Below are 18112 nucleotides of genomic sequence, written 5' to 3' on the forward strand. Positions count from 1 at the left end.
AAAAAAAGAATATTTTACGTGTTCATATAAGTAATTTTATTAAAGAAAACAGAGCCAGGGAAATATTGTACGTTTTTATTTCACTTCGCTGTAAAGTCACAACAAGAGTTGTTATTAAAATACAATAGACGACTTTAAACAAAATAAACCACACCCTGATCAAGATGTTGCTTACATTGGCACGCTTGTTAACTCCCAGCTTACTAAGCCTATTACTGTACATCGTCTTTCTTCTTACCTGTTAGAACAGTACGAAACACTGAGGTATGTAATGTAACACATTTCTCTCAAACTGAACAAGTTTTATTTCGTACAAGCCAGATAATTAAACAGTAATAAAATAAAGTCTTGGAGAGAAATAACTTTATTAATAAGATGAAACGAGCTAACTATAGACACCGTCGGCTGTATATTAGATTTGTAGATTCAACGTTTTCCAATAGTCACAGCTCATGTGACCATATGAAGTTGCAACAAACACTCTCATTTGTAACTCAGTTTGAGTTCCTCCAAGTCAATTACATTAATTAGTTTTTACTGCCAGATCATTATACGGAGTTTCAATTTTTCTTAATTATTAACACCAGTCTCAGTTTTTAGACACGATCTCTGCTTTTCTTGAACCAATCAAAACAAGTTCAATTACTTGCACTATTTTCAGCTTTTCCCAAGAAATTACAAAAACTACCAAATGCATGTTTAGTTTGAATATTTTTTCAACCAATCACAATAAACATTATTAAATATCATACTTAGTTTCAGCTCTTCTCAATCAATTATGACAAATAAATTCAATTTCAGCTTTTCCCAACAAATTACGTTTTAATTTTTTTACTGTTGTTAAATTGAGTTTCAACTCTTTTAAGCCCATTAAAACTCACATTCTCAATTTTTAAGTTTTTAAAATCTACTGTATTATACACATAACTTATTACATAACAAAAGGTTTCGTTTTAAAGAAATCATGTTGAATTGTGAGAAAGGAATCCATTATTTATAGCTAAATATAATAAACATGTTCTACTGTAAGTGATGAAATAGGCTTTTCTTTAAAATAAGTCCAGTTTTATAACTTTAACCTTAATAGCAACTAACAGAAGCGAAAGTTGTTTCTTAAAATAAAAAAAACACTTTATATAATGAAAACAGAAAGGTCAAAAACAATTTGAATCCTCTAAAGCAATCAGATCTCAACAGTGTCATGATTAAAAGTGGAGAGGTTCAGTTATGGCACACAAGAGGATATAACTCCTACTGAAATCATTACATATATATATTTATATACAAACATTAATACAAACACAAATTATTCAAGGAACTCTGGATAACTGGAAGTTTTGATGGAGTTACTCTTATTGGCACAGATAATTGTTATAGCATACACTAAATACAGCATGTGCACTTGTATGGATGGACACAAAAGTCCGAGCACTTTAGAATATTCTTCTGTTCTACACTGGTTTTGTTTTCACGTTTTTTTTTAAATTGCGTGAAGTTTTATTGTATAAATAACATGTATACAGTTGTTATATAAAAATGTGTGTTATTATTGTACTGTTCTTTGGTGTAACCACTGGTCAGATAAAAAATATTTAGTTGTAGGATCATAATGTGGATAATGTACATATTATTTATTACAATTGTTTCCAGTGTTACATGGTGGGTGAAAGAAAACTTTGCTGTATCATGTTAATATTTATAAAACACTCTTTATTTGTAGTTTCATATAGAAAGTTATAAAACTAAGTAGCTATGCTTTAAATAAATGAGAATGTTCGTAATTATAAATGTGCATAACTTAACATGTGTGCACAAATGGGAAGTAAAAATAGTTTTTCAACAGATATCTATGTGCAGTTGCAGAATTTTTCTATGTAGTGACTATTTATATTATACATTTGTAGTGCAGTTCAAGTTAGGCAGTGAAATATGCACACAAATGTATGAAAACCTGCAAGTACTTAGTAAGGTACTAATGTAAATATAAAGAATAAGGGATATAATTGTGCAAATATTTAGTGATGTAGACATAGATTGCATCGCAAGTGTTTATTCAGCATTTGTGCAAATTTCCAATCAAAGCCATATTTGAATATTTAATAATAACTTGCTTGCTGAAGTGTGCAGTAATGCATATTTATGTATATAAAAATGTAGTGATTTGTACATAAGTACGTAATACAAATATGTAAATATTGTGTGATGTATTTCAAAATACGTAAACTACTGCACATACCTAAACTGATATTATGCAGTGGAGCTTTAAGCTATAGATATAACAGTGCAGTTTGTTCTGTTATATGATCTATAATATATGGTATGTATAGTAATTTACTATATACCAGGCTAAAGGAGACATTTCAGTTATAGTTCAACATGTTGCATTTCTAGTTAAGCTACATTTTGCAACTGAATGTATGAGAAGTGTCTCATAACAAACATGATAAAACAAGAATCATAATAGTCTCGTATACTTTGTTTTTCACCACATCACTATGTAACACAACAATAAAAATACATCTATAAAACACGTAAACATATGACTTTCACATTATTCTTAAGTTTTGTTCACTTAATTTCAAAAATCAGCAAATTTTTTTCTAGTTCTGAAAACATTACTCAAAGTAATTGGGTAATTAAGTACAAAGTATAGCAAAAGATGGAATTGGTATTGTTATTCTTTCCAAACATATTCCTTGGGACTAAGGAATTCTGAGGAAACAACTGTATGAACATGAACTTCTATCAGTGATGACAAAATTTTATACTATAAAATTTGGGCATAAAGAGCAATGTGAAAAAAAAAAATTGAAATTTCTTTTCAGTTTCAAAGGAAACTTTGTAACAATGTTTAGACATTAATACACAAAATCATACAAAATTTACCTCTAAATTACATGATAAAGAGCATGTTAATTTTTCTTTTTAAGCATTTAGAAGCTGCCGTGTTGAAGTTCTGCTAAAACATAAGACTTTAGAAGGAAAGACTGTCTTTCTTGAGCTATCCAGAATACTGGAGACAATACTACATATCAGATTCTTTTGAGTGCTTGTTTCCTAAAATGCACTACAGACAGGTAAAACATTCTACAGGGAAAAGAAAATCTCATATAATCAATACATTTACATATTCTAAGTATAAATTAATAAACTTTACAAGTATTTTAAGAAATGTAAAACAAATTAACAACATCTCTGTCATCTGTTCACTAAGCCAAAGAGAAAATGCACAACACATCACAATAGTATCACTACTAATCTTACATGAGGATGATAAAAGCTAGTTAACTGTAAGTACAAGAAAAACTGACTATACATTAAAAAAAGGTTTCTACTCCCAAAGTAATCAGATAATTATAAATTTCTTAACCTAATTTAATTGGGTCTTAAGTTACTAACAATAGTTTTGTAAATATGTCTATTAGGACCTAATTTTGTTTAAAAATTAAAGTTTTCCAATGTTTATTTTAAGCTGATATATAAATGAATCAATACAAAGTGTAACTTTCCTGATTGATTGTTGGAGCTTATTTTTATGTATTATTAAGACTTCAGTAATATTCTTTAAAAAAAACTCAATTCCTAAAGCTCCGGAGATATACATCATGGTGTTAAGTTGACCATCATTTTTACCAATTGAATCCCTCCAATGCAAAGTTTATAAAAATAAGTAATTTTTATATCTGTGGGAAATTCACATGCGGTAAACATACACAGAGAACACTATAGTAATCTTGTTTTTCACCAAATTTTTCCAACAACATCCTTTCCAGAAAAACTCCTGAGTAAAAAAATCTGTTTATTAATTTTCTTTCTTCAAGTCCAAAAATTGTGATCTTCTATTTCAAATAGTCAGTTTGTTATTTCTCCTCTTGAGGAAATACCAAACACTAATCTCCAAATTGTAGTATTACTGATAATTTCTACCTTCACAAGCAGATGACACTGGATATTAACATGGTTAACAAAATCACTAAAAGATTGGACGATAACATTTTTGGAGCTGCTGATGGCTTTTCTGAAGACTGTTCTGTGGACTCCACTGGCCATCTCGGGGCAGCAGGAGCTCTTGTGGTGGAGTAACTGAAGTAAATATCAGGAGAACTATCATCTTCAGTGTCTTCTGGCATCCAGCCACTTCCACTTCCACTGCCACTAGCTGCCCACTCTGTCTCAGCTATATTGGAAATTATGCATTACTCAATGAAAACAATATTGAAATGTATATCTATGTATATGATACTAGTTTAAAATCAATGGTATCTTTGAAATTCCTGTTTCTATCAATGCTGTAAACTTAGATTAGTGAAATCTGTCATTTGTTTAATTTTCTGATGAAACAGTTAGTTTATAGTTATTAAATTATGTTTTTCAATTTCTACAACACCTAATCATGTTTTGCTTAAATGAAATTGGCTCTAATATTACAGACATAAAGTTCAAAACTTTCATTAGCACAGAAAAAAAAAAGGTAATACAATGGAAAGATCATTAGCATCATTAGACTGAATCCAGAGAAGAACACCAAAAGAACTTTAAAACTTTAGCATGACCATATTATCTCTTATTAAAGATGTACAGTAAGGAAGAACAATAACCACGTGTGGTGCATTTTTAAAATCTACATTTTTCATTAGAGAAGTTGTGGATCCCAAAATCATAATATGTAGAAGCAGTACCAACAGCTGTGTAATGGAACCAATATCAACAGTTGTATAATGAAAACAGTGCCAACAGCTGTGTAATGAAACCAATATCAACAGTTGTATAATGAAAGCAGTACCAACAGCTGTGTAATGGGACAAATATCAACAGTTGTATAATGAAAGCAGTACCAACAGCTATGTAATGAAACCAATATCAACAGTTGTATGATGAAAGCAGTACCAACAGCTGTGTGATGAGACCAATAACAACAGCTGTGTAATGAAAACAGTACCAACAGCTGTGTAGTGAAACCAATATCAACAGTTGTATAATGAAAGCAGTACCAACAGCTGTGTAATGAAACCAACATCAACAGTTGTATAACGAAAGCAGTACCAACAGATATGTAATGGAACCAATATCAACACTTGTATAATGAAAGCAGTACCAACAACTGTGTAATAAGACCAATAACAACAGCTGTTTAATGGAGCCAAGTTCTAACAGTTAAGTAATGGAAGTAATACCAAACTGAAATAACTCCATAATACACCAATTTCAGAAAGAACGCTTAGGTTACATTAGTGACAACTAACTATTTTAGTGGTAATCAAACTCGGGTAACTTGTTTGAATCAAAATATGAAAACTTTTAAAGAGCAAGAACTATGCTTAAAAGTAGAAATTCTACAAAATGGCCACATAATGAATATTATTTTAAAAGGTTATTCAAATTTAAGTCGACCATTTATATTTTGCATTTACATGTTCAAAACGTAGTTTAATCATAGAAGTAATATTAAGGGTTTTGGTTTAAATTTTCAACTAGAGACTCGAGTTTTAATCTAAGAATAAACTGGCAAAACTAGAAACTTAGCAGTAGAGGTTAATTTATTAATATCCCATTACAGTAATGACCATCTTGTATAACAAGTAATATTTGGGGTACTAGAATGTATGGTACTCACAAGTGTCTTCCCACTCCACGTCAACTCCTCTGTAAGCATTGTTTAATTTTGAAGTAATAAGTTGTAGTATTAGTTTCAGCCGAGCTATAACACTGTTTTGTGTGGTCACATCTAAACTGACCTCTGGGTTGTCCTTCTGATTGACCAATCCATTACCTACTAAACTAGCATCGTACCTGATTGAAAATAATAAAAACAAACCATTAACTGCATTAATAGAGAAACAGACAGATTTGGTTGTTGTTGTTGATGCAATGTTAATCAATGGGGTGTATTTGCTTTGTCCACTATGGAAGATTAAACCCTTGCTTTTAGCATATAAGTCCATAAAATTACGATTAACTCTCCCAGGGTCGAGAACACATTGGGTCTAAAAACGGTTTTAACTAGATCTCATATCTTTTCAAATTAATTAAAGAGTGTTCTTTCTTCTGAGACGCTACCCATAAAATCTAGCATTTCATAAACAACATAACAACGACAATCAAATCACTAATGAAATAAGCCCGAAACTTTTCTTACATACTTCTAATTCACAAGAAGTTCACAGTTTATATAACGTTACTGTAAATCCCTAGTTTGTTATTTCACAAATCATGACCTTTTACTTTGTAACTGAGCGTTACAGGCAAACCTTCATCAGGGAAAAATAATGTACGAAAAACAAACTAGTATACCATAGGTTTAAAGACACTGATAAATGGATCGCTTTATTTATTGATTTCTTACATACCAGTTAACGATGTTCACCGATTCTAATATAAAGAAGGAAGGACGTGCTAATTTTAGCACTTAACAGATTTATGCCGCAAAATAAAATGGTTAACGTTTTAACTACTAGATGGCACTAAATTATACTCACTTAGCCTTGGTTAACCCATTCCAACAGCCTTCTTGATTACTCCTGGTGTTTCGATCTCCTGTAACTTTCGGATTATTGCACAGTTCGTTGGGAAGATTTGACCAAAAGTCTTTTGTTCGTCTAATTTTCTTTTTGATTTTATCAATAAGCCGATCCAAGCCACTTTTAGTAGGTCTGTGGAAGTTATGACGAGAGCCAAAAGTATACGTCTTGAACTCTAACTCCTTTCTAGCTTCTCGCTTCCCTAGGCGAGGTTTACCACATTTTTCAAATAACTGGAAAAATACAGAAAGTAATATGTTTACAGAATTTCCAGGAGTTTAAAGTGCACAAAATAAAATATATTTTAGACCAATAAATGTCTGCAAGGAGCAACAAATTTCGAGCATATAACTACTTTAGGAACAGTAAAATATCCTGTCAATTATCTTCATTTATCAATCAAACCAAGTAGTTATAAACTGTGATCACGACGAGTCTGTATCTTACACGTTAGAGACAGAGGATAAATCTATAAGTTACATGCGGTATTAAGTCAGAGCCAAGATAAGAAAACAGTAATAATGGGTCTAAAGAAATATGAACGACAGGTCTTCGTACAGTTCTTAATACATGTCAGAGGAATATGAACGACAGGTCTTCCTACAGTCCTTAATACACGTCAGAGAAATATGGACAAGTCTTCCTACAGTCCTTAATACACGTAGGAGGAATATGGACAACAAGTCTTCCTACAATCCTTAATACACGTAGGAGGAATATGGACGACAAGTCTTCTTACAGTCCTTAATACACGTAGGAGGAATATGGACGATAAGTCTTCCTACAGTCCTTAATACACGTAGGAGGAATATGGACGACAAGTCTTCCTACAGTCCTTAATACACGTAGGAGGAATATGGACGATAAGTCTTCCTACAGTCCTTAATACACGTCAGAAGAATATGAACGACAGGTCTTCCTACAGTCCTTAATACACGTCAGAAGAATATGGACAAGTCTTCCTACAATCCTTAATACACGTCAAAGGAATATGAACGACAGGTCTTCGTACAGTTCTTAATACATGTCAGAGGAATATGAACGACAGGTCTTCCTACAGTACTTAATACACGTCAGAGAAATATGGACAAGTCTTCCTACAGTCCTTAATACACGTAGGAGGAATATGGACAACAAGTCTTCCTACAATCCTTAATACACGTAGGAGGAATATGGACGACAAGTCTTCCTACAGTCCTTAATACACGTAGGAGGAATATGGACGATAAGTCTTCCTACAGTCCTTAATACACGTAGGAGGAATATGGACGACAAGTCTTCCTACAGTCCCTAATACACGTAGGAGGAATATGGACGATAAGTCTTCCTACAGTCCTTAATACACGTCAGAAGAATATGAACGACAGGTCTTCCTACAGTCCTTAATACACGTCAGAAGAATATGGACAAGTCTTCCTACAATCCTTAATACACGTCAAAGGAATATGAACGACAGGTCTTCGTACAGTTCTTAATACATATCAGAGGAATATGAAGGACAGGTCTTCGTACAGTTCTTAATACATGTCAGAGGAATATGGACAAGTCTCCCTACAGTCCTTAATACATGTCAGAGGAATATGAACAAGTCTTCCTACAGTCCTTAATATACGTCAGAGGAATATGAACGACAGGTCTTCCTACAGTTCTTAATACATGTCAGAGGAATATGGACGACAGGTCTTCCTACAGTCCTTAATACATGGTCGAACAACTAGGGGAATAAGGCAGAAGATATCTTTACAATTTAACACCCGAGATAACAAGAATGATGGGTCAACAGTAACATGATATATGTAGGTCCAAGATTTTATAAAAGTAATAACAACTATAAATACGAGAATGCTGTATCTGTACTGTAAAATACGGTAACTTGTTTAAGTGTAGTTCGTTTTGAATTCTGTAATATAACAATTAATAGGTACGTAATATCATCAGTTAATCATGATTTTAATCACATTTTGGATGTAAAATTAGCTTCTTCATTTCTTCAATTTAGATATCTACTTTACAACAAAGGATTTCATGCACTTATATATATATAACGCTTCACATCGGTCTTGCTTAAATTGTTAGTTTTTAGTATTAAACGAAATGCCACGATGCAAATAAAAATGTGAAATACCATTTGTTATACACTTTATTCAAAATCCATACTAAACTACTTAAGAAAACCATGAGAGAAAACACCCGTATTCGAAAGTGAATTTTAACAAATATGTTAAGCCTACTGAACACATTTAAAAGTTCTAGTTCACAAGTCTCTAAAATATAAACTACAATGTTTTGTTTGTTCGTTACTAAGTACAAAACCATATAACTGTTTAATGTTGCAAGTCCAAGCACTTGTTGCTGAGCCACTAGGTGTCCAAATTAAAATAAATAAAACAGTTATATTATTTCAGTTTAAATCTAGTGTTTGTTTTTATTTTCGCGAAAAGCTACACGAGGGCTATCTGCGCTAGTTGTCCCTAATCTTGGGTTACCCTTTTACCAACAAATAGTGGGACTGACCGTCACATTATAACACACCCACTGTTGAAAGAGCAAACATGTTCACTGTGACGAGGATTCGAACCCGCTGACCTCGGATTAGGAGTCGAGTGCCTTAACCACCTGGCCATGCCGAGCCTTAAGGTTTATTATGTTAATAGAAAGTTTCAGAATAAAACTACACTATCTTGATATGTTTCTATTGAAGTTTGTATTTACTGTTCATTTTTAGTAGTGTTTTGCTTACTCAATATTTTATTAAGTTGTCCGCTAGATTTAAGGACATCTTGTTTTTTAAACAATTAAATGATACTTCCTTTTTTTTAATTTTGAAAATGTGCAAAGATGCTTTTCACAGTTAACACAAACATTTACTTTAGATATTAGTAAGAATGTAATTTTACAATATAAATATTAATCTGTTCTGTTAAATTAATATTTACAATGGTACAGGTGACGGGCGAGTACTTTTACGAGTGACATGTTCATTTATTTTGTTTTGGTTTTTTTTAGTTTAAACGCTGTGAGGGGATACAAAATTTGAAACATTTCTATGTTTACACAACGCCACTTGAATAATGGGCCACTTTAACCTGAGAAAAGACTAAACGAAAAGACCACCTCCGAACTCCCCCCTTTTAACCGCCTCTGATGAATAACAAGGTATGTCAGAACACGGACGTTTTTGCATAGCGACATACCATGCCGGCAGGTCGCGCTGTTGGCCTAGGTCTCAGGGATGCCCTGCTGGGCTTTGCCCACAGCCGCCACCACATTCCATCCACCGACAGGTGAGGGGTCAGGCTGCGCCTAACTTCTTCAGCCACGGTTACACGCAAGCACGGAGGCCATGAGCCTCTAAACGCGAATAATTGCGCATACAAACCGCCAAAGAAAAATCTCTCCTACGCCAAGTCTTTACTGATGAAAGAAACGCGCGTCAAAGGAAGTTCCTGATAACAGTGATGGATGACGGCGACGGAAGTTTACCGCCCCAGCCTCCGGTGGGCCAAACTTAGAGATGGGAACAAAACGAAGTGAAGTCTATGCACGTGCTCACGTATAGCCAATTACCTAAACTGTTTGTGGATATTGTACTAGACGCATAACGAAATTAAATCATGTTGAAAACATCACAAAATACTGTTCCAATGTAGCAATCATAATATGATGTAAGGGTATAAAACTTTCAAACTCCACTTTAATGTCAAAATATTCTAAAACCACGACTGACTTTAACATTATTCACAAAATATACATGATTATGTTATCTTTAACAACCGTTCTTCAATGTGTTAAAATACGTTTTGAATTTCCTATATTCTCTCACCATAGTTGACGGTTTTGTGCAGGTCAACGGTAAATCAGAATGTAATAAGTAGTTTTACAGAAAGTAGTTTAACACTTTCATATCACAAATAAACTTGGCGATTTTTTACGACAATAAAACCTAACTGACAGCTGTTAGGTTTAGTTCACACTTTATCTTGTTACTAGTTTAGTTCGTACTTACTACCTAGTTTACAATAGTTTTCTTCACTCATTATCTAGTTTACAACTGTTTACTTTATAACTGGTTACACACACTGTCTACCTTACAACTGTGTACACTCCTTTCTAGTTTACAACTGTTTACTTTATAACTGGTTACACTCACTGTTTATATCTGGTTACACTCACTGTCTACTTTACAACTGTTTACACTCACTGTCTACTTTACAACTGTTTACACACACTGTCTAGTTTGCAACTATTTACACTTACTATATATGTACTTCACAATTATTTACACTTGCTGTCTATTTTATAACTATTTTTCATTTGAAACTGTTTACTCTTGTTGTCTGCTTTGTAACTGTTGACAATCACTGTCTACTTCGCAACTGTTTATATGACACTCATTCTCTAGGTTAAAGCTCCTTACGTTACATACAACTGTTTTCACTATTCAACTAGACTTTCTTTAAAATTGTTTTTAAAAATGTATGATTTTAACAAAAAAGCTCAAGTTAAACATAATTAAATCTTGCTATTACAATACCAGTACATCTGTAGAAGACTCGCTTCTGTTTTCGGTTGGTTGCCCACATACGAGGATATCACAAGGAAATGTCCATCATTAAACTGGCAAAACGTTTCTACTGTTCTTGATGATTTTAGTTGTTTTCTTTTTTTTTTTCTTATAACTTTCATTAGTTTTTGTCTTTGAATATGCTTTGAAGCTTTTTAATATATTCAGTTTTTACGATTGACAAGTTGTGTGTCATGTACTTAATTGTTCTTCATAATATATTCAGTTTTTATGATTGACAAGTTGTGTGTCAGGTACTTTACTTGTTCTTCATAATTAATTCAGTTTTTATGATTGACAAGTTGTGTGTCATATACTTAATTGTTCTTCATAATTAATTCCTTAATTTCATGTTTAAAACAATCTTGAATAAATCTGTGAATGATGAGTTGGAATAGTGTGATATGGGACTATACCAAGTGTTTCTCCTTCCTATGGGATTAATACTCACTCTGAATTTATTATTAGTTTTCTGAACATGAACAGTTTGGCATAAAACACATGGCCCAGAAAATCGTTAAGGTTTCTCAGAACTAGCTTTGCCTTGTGACTCTGCCTCTACCTCTATTTTCGTATCAAATATCACTCCCATCTGCCTGCAAAAATGATGCTGCGTCATTCCACTGGCCGAATGAATGGTGTCTATAAGTCGCAGTTGATGAATGTTATGAGGGAGAGACTAATCACAAGGTGACACAATCTAAGACAAGAAATGTGGTTTCCCGAGAGCTGAAAATTTCTATTTTGATACAGCTCTATCCAATTTTCAATGAAGTTTAGTTATCTGTGAATTCGTCCCAAGAAAATTCTAAAGTCTCATACATTGACACATAGTGTTTCTGTTTTTGTATTTATATACAGTGTTGTAATGCTTTACACTTTATATTCAGTTCAATTAGTCACAGACGTAAGCTCAGTTGGTTTACATACAGCACTGTCCCACAAAACTCTATCTTGTGAAATATTCTATATGGTGAACTTATCTGATATAGGTCTTATTTTAATTCAGTTCATCTGAATATACCACAATTACATCTTAAAACATGCTAACAGCGAGAACATACACAACTGATGATTAAGTGTTTTATAATCATTACAATATTTCAGTTTTCTTCTAAACAGTTTTGTGATATTTAGTTGGTTTGTTATACATTATTCATTAATTTACAATTACTGCTTAGGTTGATCAAAATAATTAACTCATTTGGCATTTCTTAACAATTGCGAAAATTTAGTTTCTGGTTATTTCAATAAGTCGAACATAAAATGAACAAACTTATCTCCCTGAGAGCAGAGAGCCATAAGTCTGATTGATATATATTAAGTTGTTTGTTTTTTTTGCTATCGAACTTTAAGACAGAAGGGCATTTTCAATATTAGTAGTATATTACTATGATGTAATATCGAATATCGTATACGTACTCTTTTCGACACTGCTGGACCGTTCTCCTGAAAGTTCATCACTGCTTCAGAAATTCTTATTTCAATAGGATCAACTACAGCCTCAATATTAAACGAACTTTCTAATCGGGAAGCCAGCATCAAGAGAGACTCTATGTAAAACACAAACATTAAGAGATATGAATCAACTTCACTCTTATAGTTTATGACAACTGTAAGCACAAACACACACACAAATACATGTATAATGAAATATATCATGGTTCTATCCTGCAAAGTTTTTTTTCTACAAACAACGAAATACAATTATGCTGAGAAAAATATATTATCAACAAATAAATATGCCACTGTTTGACAAAGTTTTGGAATTAAGAAGTAAAACAATTCTGCTTGAAAATAACCTTGTCAACAATGAGATGTGGCTACGTTTGGTGAAGGTTCAGGCTTAACAACTAAATCAGTTAACAAACTTAATAGCCAGTATTCTCAATTGACGATCCAACGCATTTTATCATGTAGTTTTAAAAGTAAAGTGCTGATAGTGAATTGATGGTCATCTCATATTGTTTAAGGCTCATATCATGAGCAGGTAAAGAAAAAAGTACACAGAATTCTCCATGGTTAAAAACTTTCTTACTCAACAAGCTTTTAGCTATCTTGTAGTAACCACCATCAGTTTCTTTGTTCAACTGGACGAAACTTTATGCACACTATGGGCTAGGTGGTCAGGTCTGAGTCCCGTATATTTCAAGAATAACAGTTAGTACTTTTTAACTGCAGACCACAAGGAAGGCAACCAATGGAGACCATATACTACCTGAAGTTGTTAATCTTTACAAAACAGTTGGAATAACTGCAGTCTGATATGCACCTACATCCGAAAGTGTGAAGCATGCCTGATAATGTTATATAAAAGCATACTGTGTTTTATACTTCCCTGTACCGATGTAGAAGAATTTGAAATGTATTTTGTGCTGCTTTGATATAACTCTAGTCAAGAATGTCATTAATTTTCTTTCACTTTAACTACCCATTGTTTGATGCCATTCAGCTAGGGCAGCACCTTTTGTCTTATCGCAAAAAAATATAATTGTAAGGTGATATATGATATGCGAAATTAGACAAGTATTTTTTTCAATTGGTGGTCAGGTGGCATCTGAAGATAACGAACTCTCTTATATTTCACTGGAAATAACTAGTTAGTTGTGTAACGCTATATACTCTTGATTAAGACTAACGTTAGCGATTTAATTAGCTAATGAGAACATTCCAGGTCCACTTTGTTTAACATTAACAATGAAAATAGTTATTGCTAGTATCAACAATAAAATATGATTGTTTAGAGTTAAAAATGAAATAATTTCGTAACGTCATGAAAGACGACCTTCAACTTTACTCTTCAGAAGATTTTTTTGAAGAAAACCTTTTTCATTTCATGATACGTTTTCACTATTGCGGCTTCACCAGAGTTTTTTCTTGTTTTTTGTAGAGTATTAATTAATTAAATTAAAAATTTAACATAAGAATATCCTATGAGTGTGACTAGCAGAATTTTGTTTGGTTTGAATTTCGACAAAGCTCCACGAAGGCTGTCTGCGCTAGCCGTCCAAAATTTAGCAGTGAAAGAGTACAGGAAAGGCAACTAGTAATCATCATCCACCGCCAACCGCTAGGCTACCTGAGATATGTTCGCTATATGATTAGGACTTTTAATTTTAACGTTTTAAGCCCTCAAAACTTACCGCTAGGCCACTGAATTGGCACAGGTTGCCTATTTAAATCTCGATATGTAAAAAAAAAAAAAAAAACTCTTCCAGAAATTAGAATGACACACTTATTTTCTCAATAAGTCTATGAGTCATCTATCAATTTCACCCTCCAAAGTACAAAATAGGGTACAAAATGATTCAACTTCAGAAAAGGAAAAATATTTTAAAATACCTAATTTTCTGAGGAGTCAATAGGAAACTAAAGCAGTTGTTAATGTTTTGAAAAAATGGTGTGAAATTTAAGAAGGGCGAAAAAAGTCAAATAAAAATAACAAAATGGGCCCAGTAGTTTCTAAGTGTTTAACATAAACATTTCGTGAAACATTGGTAGTGTATTTAAAATGTTTGAAAGACAAAATCGAGATCGTGAGAGCAGAATAAAATAACAGTACGAAGAACGTGACTAGAAATTTAGTGATAAGTAAGCGAATGTTTAAAGAAGACATGGTAGATACAAAGATCACCATCACTCACGCTGTACATTCGGAGTCCTGTTGAAGGAGTCATGAATAGAATGCAGGACTAGTTTGATAACGCGTGGAATTCTGATGAGACTAATAATGTCAGATTCACAGCAGTTCAATAAAAGTGAAGATTTCAAGGCTTCTACAGTACAAAAAGGCGTAGATTACAAGCATTATCACAGCTGTAGGAAGTCAAATAAAATTATGACAAACGGAACTGATACAGAAACAGGTAGCCAAACTGAATGTCAAATTGCTTGACTCTCTCTCTGTGTGTGTCCAGGAATTCGCGCCAAGGATTATTTCCATTCACCCGAAAACTGGAACTATGTTACTCCAATATCACAGCTATGCCTCCAGGATCTTTATTTATCACACATCTAACTACTCTGGAGTCATCATGACCAAGAACAGTTCCACTTTTGAGATTCACACATAAAACAAGAATTTCTGGTGGGGAAAATATCTACTTCAAAATTACTTTTTAAGTGAACAGGAATAAATAATCCACTTTACTACCAATCTCAAAGAAACAGTTCTTTAAAAAACAACATTAACCAATCTACCACAGGAACGTCTGAATTACCAATCACTAATGCCTTCTATTTCGTTGCGCGCGTTTTAATGACCAATCAATGTTGATAACAGAGAGAAAAGAAGAAAGGTACGCTGAGTTTCGTGAGAGTGTTTGATATGTTTTTAATGGTTCGACTCAAAAGTGCTTAGACAGACCAGGTATACACTGAAGCGGAGACAACAGGCTTTTATTCTTCTCTAGATGGAATGAAAGAATGATGCTACTAAACAATGAACAACTAATAAAATACATGAGGTCAGTACCAGCTACCCCCGTTCACGAACTAGAAAAGACCTGAAACTGAACTCATGGATCTACTGGATCCTCTCGTGTTTAGACGAGATCTAGCTATCTTTATGGCTATCTTGATGATGATACTGTTGGAACGAATTTGTCTAAAAAAAACAAACCAACGACAAGAAGAAAAGACAGCAATTCTCAACACTGTAAGCTAACCAAAGCACTCATTCGGTAAATATACCTTCACCATGTTACCTCTGATGATGGTTACAACGATTATAGTAATTAAATACTGAATATGTTCTTCTCTGTTGTAATCAAAAACAGAAAACTCTTTAATAAATATTTATTATTTTAAAATTGCGTGTGTTGTATAACAGTGATATTCTATGTTAGGTATTTTCACGGCGATTCTCCACAATTAGTCACATGTTAAAATTCAACTAGCTGTTAATTAATTATCAAAACATTTGTGTTCATAAAACATCATTCTTACAATCAGCAGTTGAAGCGACTACTCTGTTGTATGTCACAAACATGTCACTCTATATTGGTTTAATATGAAAAAGAAAATCGCTTTAAAATATTTTGAAAAGTTACTGCTCTGAGCATTTGAAAAAAAAAAAAAGCCATATATTTTGAAACTTAAGGACGTACCTCGTTAACACGTCACTTCCTAAAATTACCATCTGTCATGTTTTTGAATGTAAACAGACAACTAAAAAAAATCGACGTTAAACAGTTAAACGTTAAACTGAAATGCTGTAGGAGAAAGGAAAATAAAATAAAATGTCATGAAATACATAATAATAAAGATCCAACATTACTGTATGTCTAAACGTGTAGTTACCACGTAGGTTGGTCAAGAGTTAGTAACTAATACGTGATTCTTTTTTATAAATTTTATCAGAAGAAAACAACCATTTTAATTTCCAGCTAAATTTAGCCCTTCCCTATTCCCACGTTTCTAGAAGATTAAAAAAAAAGTAACTACCCCTTGTTCGACGCCCCTGAGGCCCCTTACTGATCACAAAAAGAGAGCTATTGCATTCCAACGACCCTGATACGATCTCGGCGCTCGAGATGAAAGACGCCGCCGGAGGTCTAAAATGTTTAGTCTCACACTCGGTGTGATCTGCATAACTTGGTCGCTGTTCACCAAATGCGAGAAGAATTTATCAAATATGTTAGAAGATCTTCAGTTTAGTGGGTGAGCACGTTAGTTCTCAAACTTCAACTCCTCAAACTATAGCCAACTACCGAGTCTTTCTTGTTATCAAAACTACTTCAGGAATTCACACTGTTGATTTCGCAGAACCCGCCAAGTGGCTAATCAGTGCCTGCTTGTTGGTCTTAGGAAAAAAAACGTGTGACAACTTAAAAGTGATCTATTTCACCACGTGTCACTAACGGCTGCAAATCACCACGCCACGTTATAAATACCAAACCTTACGTGCATATCAAGCCAGCAATCAAGCTGACACGAAGTTATCTGTGCATTTCATTAGATACAAAAAAAACAGTCTACATTTAACAGTCTACATTCACTGTTTTATGAAATCGCATACGAGTGGCAAAACTCTCATCCGTTACTTTAGTATGAGATTAAAACTGCATACATATTACTGGGGAACACAGTAAAGATATTTGTTCCGATAAAACCAGGAAAAACATAGAAGAATACATCTTTATCTCCAATAAATTCAGCTCTAAGGATTACACAAATACAAGTAAAAGAAAAAAGTGACATTTAAAAACGAGTAACAAAAATCCTACATTCAATAAAGCCTGTGTAATAAATATTTACCGAACGGTCATTTAAGTGTTTACCAAAAGGTGGCGTTTATCACGAAGCTTTAGGAACAGCCACTTGGTATCTTCTTATAACCAAATGTTGTCGTGTGAATAAACATGATTTCAAGTTATAAAGAGCCTAGGTTGGAGAAAAGTAAACATACACGTTGAGCTTGTCAGACAGCTTCCTTAAGCAAACTTGTCAGCAAAAAAAAACAAAATATATTATATTGTAAACTGTACCTTAAAGAACGACAACTGAATTAACAGTAACATACATATCTTCTGGACTATATGCTTTATATATAACATTCCAGGTAAGAAATATTAAACACTTCACTTTTTTTTTTCTTTTGGCGTTCGTGTGCATAAACAAAATGGTTTCTATAATAATATTTACTTTTAAGACTTCGAAAATTCATTAAACTACAACATGGGGAAAAAAACGATGAAAGAATACTGAAAAATTAAGTTTTATGTGTATATTAGTTATATATAAGTGTTTTACTCTACCAAACTAGACTCATGGGCGAGTTAATAGAGATAAGTGGATTAATGACACATTACAATTAATAGCATATCAACAATCAAGAACATATTTTTTTCTATGCGTATATGTCACTCAAAACGTTTGCACCAACAGTGAGGTTCAATTTACCCAAACATTTTTTTAAAAATACGAAACAATATTAGGAGGCATGAATCTCAGTCAAACTTTTTGGCACGCCCCTGAGCTGTAGTTGAACCACCGCTGAGTGGTGGCGCCAGCGTCGGTTAAGTGGACT

The 18112-nt window shown here is 33.2% G+C and overlaps 1 protein-coding gene across 2 annotated transcripts; it reads right to left on the reverse strand.

Annotated features, from left to right (window-relative positions):
* Nucleotides 1-60: 60 nt before the first annotated feature.
* On the reverse strand, nt 61-17359 carry LOC143232303 (glypican-6-like). 2 transcript variants are annotated; one of them, XM_076467543.1, is made up of 5 exons: nt 17341-17359; nt 12505-12635; nt 6477-6751; nt 5615-5790; nt 61-4177 (listed from the first exon to the last, which is right to left on the reverse strand). In XM_076467543.1, the coding sequence occupies exons 2-5, from the start codon at nt 12622-12624 to the stop codon at nt 3930-3932; spliced, it is 819 nt and encodes a 272-aa protein (XP_076323658.1). In that variant the 5' UTR covers nt 12625-12635; nt 17341-17359; the 3' UTR covers nt 61-3929. The 2 variants fall into 2 exon arrangements, with proteins under 2 accessions (XP_076323658.1, XP_076323657.1); XM_076467542.1 differs by lacking the exon at nt 17341-17359 and having other exon boundaries at nt 12505-12665.
* Between the last annotated feature and the right edge of the window lie 753 nt (nt 17360-18112).

The sequence above is a fragment of the Tachypleus tridentatus genome, chromosome 11 (genome assembly GCF_004210375.1).
Source record: "Tachypleus tridentatus isolate NWPU-2018 chromosome 11, ASM421037v1, whole genome shotgun sequence".
Classification (NCBI taxonomy): Eukaryota; Metazoa; Arthropoda; class Merostomata; order Xiphosura; family Limulidae; genus Tachypleus; species Tachypleus tridentatus.